Source organism: Cryptomeria japonica, chromosome 6, assembly GCF_030272615.1.
Source record: "Cryptomeria japonica chromosome 6, Sugi_1.0, whole genome shotgun sequence".
NCBI classification, from domain to species: domain Eukaryota; kingdom Viridiplantae; phylum Streptophyta; class Pinopsida; order Cupressales; family Cupressaceae; genus Cryptomeria; species Cryptomeria japonica.
The window spans coordinates 155,119,593-155,126,297 of NC_081410.1; the positions used below are offsets into that span (position 1 = coordinate 155,119,593).

General features: G+C 36.3%; 1 protein-coding gene across 2 annotated transcripts; it reads left to right on the forward strand.

The window, feature by feature from the left end:
* The first annotated feature begins 498 nt into the window (after window positions 1-498).
* Window positions 499-6,018, forward strand: LOC131035116 (sulfite exporter TauE/SafE family protein 3). 2 transcript variants are annotated; one of them, XM_059207264.1, is made up of 13 exons: window positions 499-935; window positions 1,048-1,442; window positions 1,550-1,709; window positions 2,607-2,807; window positions 2,980-3,044; window positions 3,208-3,259; window positions 3,466-3,566; window positions 4,009-4,095; window positions 4,306-4,356; window positions 4,465-4,686; window positions 4,789-4,882; window positions 5,289-5,429; window positions 5,610-6,018. In XM_059207264.1, the coding sequence occupies exons 2-13, from the start codon at window positions 1,191-1,193 to the stop codon at window positions 5,693-5,695; spliced, it is 1,512 nt and encodes a 503-aa protein (XP_059063247.1). In that variant the 5' UTR covers window positions 499-935; window positions 1,048-1,190; the 3' UTR covers window positions 5,696-6,018. The 2 variants fall into 2 exon arrangements, with proteins under 2 accessions (XP_059063247.1, XP_057822737.2); XM_057966754.2 differs by having other exon boundaries at window positions 499-893.
* The last annotated feature ends 687 nt before the right edge of the window (window positions 6,019-6,705 follow it).

Below are 6,705 nucleotides of genomic sequence, written 5' to 3' on the forward strand. Positions count from 1 at the left end.
TAAACAAATATTATTTATAGAGTTGAAATTTAATACATATCATTTAAAACTCAATCAGATAAATTAAAAAATAAACAAAAAGAATTTATAGAATTGAAATTATAACATATATTATTTAAAACTCAATCAGATAAACTAATTTTCCTAATTAATCATGGTTGGCTCCCAACACATAGGAAAATAGTTTAGTTTAAGTTTTAAAATAAATTTTTTTAAAGAGAAAGCATAGCAAAGCACATGGACACAAGTAAATGCCACCGCATGGTGGGACGCAGTGTCGTTTTTCGCACAATGCAAGCACGTGCTGCAACTTTGACAAAGTCAACAGAACCGCGACAATATCTAGTCAGCATCCACGTCACGTGGTTTGGACATTAACCTGCCATACCAATACCACGTCACGTGGGGCAGACAGTAATCTGCCACACCAATTCCACGTCATCACACTGTGACCTGGTATTTTTAATTGCCGGCAAAATTTATCGGTCATGGTAGATTCTAAAAAACGACCGTCTGTTCGGGCATAAATAACCATTTTGTTAACTGGTTCAAGAGCATGAAATGTGATCATTTATTTATTTCGTTTCTCTTTTCCCCTTTGCATCTCTTGGTTGGCATTTCTAATGCCGTATTCGCCTCTTTAAGAAATCGAATGCATAAGTGGGGGTTAAGATTGTAAAATTTCAGACGATTTCAGCTTCGAAGCTGCTTCTCAAATTTGAGCTCAATCCGTGATTTTGATCTATTTTGGGCAATGTTGCGCTAAGTTTTTGGCAGATTGGAGAATTTTTACAGCAAATGGCACACTATTTTGTCGGAGTTTGAGCATACTTAGGCGTGGATTTCAATAATCTATGATGCTTATACAGAGCCTTTAAGAATTGAGTCCCACGGTAATAAATTCGTGGCTGAAAGTTTTCTCCAGCAACTTTTTGGTATTGCTTTGCTTAAAATTTGACTTCTGCTGAGAATTTTGTTGCCTGCTAGTAGAATAGTCAGGTTTTTCATGATATTTTAATGAAAAGATTGCTCTTAATCCCTACCCAGGAAAATGTGCGAACTGTAAGCTAATGTAAACTGTAAATGTACGACAAGTGTTTGCATCGAAATCCAAAATTGAAGCCCTGAAGACGGCCTTTTACAAACCAGGTTTTCACTGATTGAAAAGAGTTGTCCTTTTTTGATAAAAAATGGCAAGAGGAGGTCTGAAATGGCTGTCTTTAGTTGTATCTGCTGCCTTATTTGGAGTCTTGTTGGCCATGACATTTGGGGCCGCGGAAAGGACTTTCCCGCAAGGTGAAGCTTTTCCCCAGGAAAGGGAAAGAAGTATGGAAGAAGTAGACGATCTTGCGGAGGACCAGACCTCCATGAAAGCATATATAGTAAAAGCTGGAAACTTCCTCTGGCAATCGGATAGGTCCGAGTACCATCATGTTTGGCCGGTAGTTTCTTACTCCAGAGCAATTAGTTTTAATCATATTAAGTTTTGTGTATCCATGTATTGCATTGAAAGGCTATTAATACTCTAATTCTGGATTTGAATTCACAGAAAATGAAATTTGGCTGGAAAATAGTGATGGGCACCATAATTGCTTTCTTCGGAGCTGCAGTAGGTAGTGTTGGAGGAGTCGGTGGAGGGGGCATATTTGTTCCCATGCTTACACTCATTATTGGGTTTGATCCCAAGTCCTCCACAGCCATATCCAAATGTGAGTATAATTAGTGGATGTAGCAAGAATCATCTGTGTTATGGTTAGCTACCTAGAAGGTTTCAAGCGGGCAGGAACCTTTTGTTATGCTTTTGTTTTATGGTTTCTTAACGAGTACTGACTGAGTTGATGACGTTTTGAATTTGCATGAGTTTCCATTGATGCTTTGATCGGTTGTTTTTACTTTTGATCTGTGTTTGTTATGGTCGGCCCTTACTGTGGCAGTCTCTGAAAGTTTTTCTTTGTGACTGTCGAGGTATTATTACCTTCTTGCCAATCAATGGCTTGCTTCTTTGGAAAGCTACAGTTGATTTTTTTTCCTCAGTTCATCTCTTAGGATATATGTTTTCCCTGCTATTGGTGTACTCTTTTTTCTCAATCTCAAGTGTTATTATGGTTGTTGCAGCAATTTGAATGGAAAACATATGCAGTTGAATCTAGAAGCTATCTCAAGCTCAATGCCTACATGTTATTTTTTCATGTTCTATACTATTTCAGGCAAATTCCAGATGATGTTGCATATGTGAACTGGAATAAGTTATCGTGTTTTTGTGTTTGAATTTTGTTTCTCAGATCTCCGCCCTTAGTTGTTTAAATCTTCCCCTCTATGTCATTGATAGGTCCAAAGTGGACAGTGGTAGAAGCCCAGTAAATAAATGGTCCTACAAGACCATGTTGGCCTAAAGGGCCTAAAATGTAATCTCATCCTATTCTGGGTATTGCGTCCAATCGGAAGATCATAAACGGAAGTAATAGATCTTTATCTATTAGGTTTTCGCTTGTGTTCTAGACTATTTTTGTTGAACTTCTGATTTATTTAAAATGTAATAGATTTGTCTTTTGCTTTGTTAGAAACGGGAGTAAGAGACTGAAGTTTTGTGTGCTCTTGCATGACAGGTATGATTATGGGAGCAGCAGGATCTACAGTTTACTACAATCTTAAACTCAAACACCCAACGTTAGACTTACCCATTATTGATTACGATTTGGCTATGCTTTTTCAACCCATGCTGATGTTGGGGATTAGCATTGGCGTTGCATTCAATGTTATTTTTGCAGATTGGATGGTCACTGTTTTGCTTATCATTCTATTCATAGGTAATAGATAAATTTTCAGGAAATATACATTTTTCTCTTCTGAACAAAACTGTTTTCTTTCACTTCATTAATGCTACATATCTTAAAACTACATGCTTCCTTCTTCATTTACATTTATGATGCGAAATTCTCATCAAGGTGCGAAGGTTAATTATGTTGTGAAATATAACAGGTACATCTTCAAAAGCGTTTTTTAAAGGTATAGAAACATGGAAGCAAGAGACTCTAAAGAAAAAGGTATTTGATCTCCTCTGGAGAGATTGTTTTCTAATATAGAGCCAATAGGATTATACCACAAAATGGCTCTAAATCTGGTATCCCACATTATATTAGCTTGTGTTAATCTCGGATCTAGCAACCCATATTATTGTGATTTAAGCAATTTACCATATTACTGCAGGAAGCTGAAAGGACACACTCGGAGAATTCTCAATCTAACAATAGAACAGAAGGTAAAATTTTCACCCAATCTGATGGTTTTATTTTCATATACTTTTCTTTTGTGTTACATTTTTGCTGTCAAAATAACGCATACTCAGTTTGCCTTGTTGATTCAAATTGTTCAATGTCCTATTATTGATTGTTTGGAGTTATTTTCTCAAAGAGTGGCAGTCCTTGTTTAATTTGCAAATTTTTTATTCATTTCTGCCATATCCAGATCATGAGGAAGTGGATTTCAAACCTCTGCCCAGTGAACCAAATGAGGAAAGGAATGCTAGTAATGGGGAGACTAATCAGCGTCCACCAAGAGATGTCACTGTGAGTCTTCTATAATGTCTTATCTTGAAGTAACAGTCAATGCATCTAGCTGACAAAAAAGTAATTCTTTTAACAGACTTTTTAGGTGAAGTTATAGAAACTTGAAAGTTTCCTTTGAAAAGGGGAAATAATTTGCAAATTCATAATTCCATGGATTTTTTGGGGGTTTTGGAAGCAATTCATGATTTTTACAGATTCTTCCATTTATACATGTCTTAGCTTTTAACTGAAGAAATGTTACAGAGGGGTTTTTAGATATGCTGCAGACTTGTGTTGATTATATTGTCTAGGGAGAGATGTCCAGTCCCACATTTTTTCATACAAATGTTTTTTTGTCTAGCCAGCAATTTTTTTCTATCTTTATTGTCTCTGGATACTTTCAGGTGCAAGGGAGAATAAGAATCAGGTACTGACTAGAAGCATGTCTTTGTGACTTATGCAGAACTCAATTTTGTACAACATCCGTTGGAAGGAATTGGGGATGCTGTTCTTTGTTTGGTTCGCATTTCTGGCAGTGCAGATCCTAAAGGTGACTTTCAATATATATTGGCATAGCAAAGAAAGAGATGTTGGATATGGTTTATATGAATTTCTTGTGCTGTTTAAGTCTGCTTAAAACCTCGTGCATTTTCAAATAAAGTTGGACATACATGTAAACAAAGCCATTTTTAGTGAGTTGATTGTCTTAATTCTAAAAACCTGTCTGAGTTTATTTACCTTTGTTTTAATGCCTGTTCAGACCAAATCAGCTACATGCTCTGTAAAGTACTGGGTATTAAACTCACTACAGGTACTCACATTTACCTCTCTGCAAGCAATATTGAACATTACTGGGACTCATATCACATGAGCTCCACCACAACAAAAGTGTTTGAATGCTATATTTATTGTGATACAGGTCCCAATTGCTTTTTCTGTAGCCCTTTATGAAGCTGTTTCTTTATACAAAGGAACCAAGACAATTGCCTCTAAAGGAGTAGATGGAGTTGATTGGAAAATATCTCGGCTGCTTCTATATTTCTTCTGTGGAATTATGGCTGGTGTTGTAGGTGGCTTACTTGGTCTTGGAGGAGGATTTATCCTTGGACCTCTATTTTTGGAGCTGGGCATCCCACCCCAGGTTTCCTTCACCCTCTCTTTCATGTTGCATTATAGTATTAAGATTGGAATTATCAATCACATTAAATTAGAGTGCAAACTTAAAGTCCTTGGTGTCTTGCAGGTTTCAAGTGCCACTGCAACATTTGCTATGGTATTTTCTTCATCAATGTCTGTGGTCGAATACTACTTTTTAAAGCGATTTCCAATTCCTTATGGTATGCACCATGTATAACTGACATTTTTCTCTTCAATACAGTATAATTTTATCTTCTCTGGTTGTTGTATCTAATCTTACAAAATATGAACTGAGTTGGGTACCAAAGCAAACTTTTACATGCACAACTAATATCAGAGCGTACTGCTTGCATTTGAATAACTTTTTTTCTTTTCTTGAGAACATAACGTGTCTGCTGTATCTGATCATTTCTTCTCAATAAGCACATCAATGTTGAGCGTTGGTTGTACCAACCAAATTTCTAGCAATTGATCTTTCTGCAAGCCTACTTGTTGATATAAAAGGGATATGAATTATTAAGCTTCTATGGATTTTTGATTGGGTTCCACTTGAATTTTAAATTGAATGCTGACCGGGCCCTAATACTTAGTTTCCTGTCTTGGCAGCTGCATACTTTTTTGCAGTTTGTATCGTTGCAGCCTTTTGGGGTCAGCATGTTATTCGGAAACTCATCATTGTGTTAGGGAGGGCATCCCTGATCATTTTTACCCTCGCTTTTGTAATCTTCCTAAGTGCTCTGACATTGGGTAAGTTTATAAGATCTGTATGTTTGTTTGGAAATAATTTTAGGTAGGGTTAACAAAGATACGCAGGGGAATCTAATCTAGAGATGAAGTCTCTCCTGGAATACAAATTTCTTGAATTGTGTGTCATTTCTAGCATCTGTAATAAGTTAAGAAGACACTAAATCTAGTTTTATATTGCAGGTGGAGTAGGCATTGTTAAAATGATTCACAAAATACACAGTGGAGCCTACATGGGTTTTGAGAACCTTTGCACCTATGACGCATAAACGTTTTGTACTGTGGAATGCTTCTAACAAATTAGTCAATTTTGCTGGCTGGCGAACCAGGCATGCAACTTGTGGTCTCTCAAAGCAATAATAGTGGGGGTCACAACAAGGGAGCTGATGTTGGAAGTTGAAGCTTTTATGGATGCCTCTGTCTACAGAGGATGTCTATTCAAAGCCATTTGAATTGTTAGTTGATTTATTGTAACATTAGCTCTGCCGAATATTGGCATTGCATTTGGAAAGTCATATGCTATCAATAAACGAGAGAAGTGAAAATTTTTATATTTAAGAATGCAGCTTTGTTGGATTTGGATTCATTTAAATATGTTGCATTATGATTCATTTATAAAACATAAACTGTCAAGGCAGTATCTCCAAATCGTGGCCTGTTAAATCTGTTAAATCCTCTAAAAAGTAATATGTAATATACAAGTGTGCAGACACCTTCTTCCGAACAAAGATCATGGAAGGAATTTTCATTGGAACACTATCAATTCGCTATGAAGTTTCGTTTATTCATGTATGTTAGAAATCGAATTAGGCTATAATTTGTTTTGGATGGTTAGATTTCTTTTAGGTTTGTTAATTGGTTCCACCCGTTTGCCTAAAATACCAACACAGGTGGTTGGATTTTATATGTATGAATAGATTAAATGAGAAATAATATACGGCCATTCCATCAGAGCCAAACCCTTGTGGAAAATATAGAGCCAAGAAAATTTTAAATTAGAATTCCATCATTTGGCATCAGACGTAAACCCTTTAGTGGAAAATATAGAGTCGGGAAGATGTAGGGGCTCGGGCAGGGACCTCCTTTGTCTGAGAATGTGTAACTTCATTTATTGTAAAGGCAATCCTGGGTCCTTACTATTAACTGGAAGTAATGTTAGGAATAGGATTTAACATGCATATTGTTAAAGGAGCTTGATTGATTGTGATTTTTCAGTTTGTTTAGTGCTATGTTATAAAGCATCTTTAAATTCTCTTGTATGCAGGGTAATGAGCCAAGT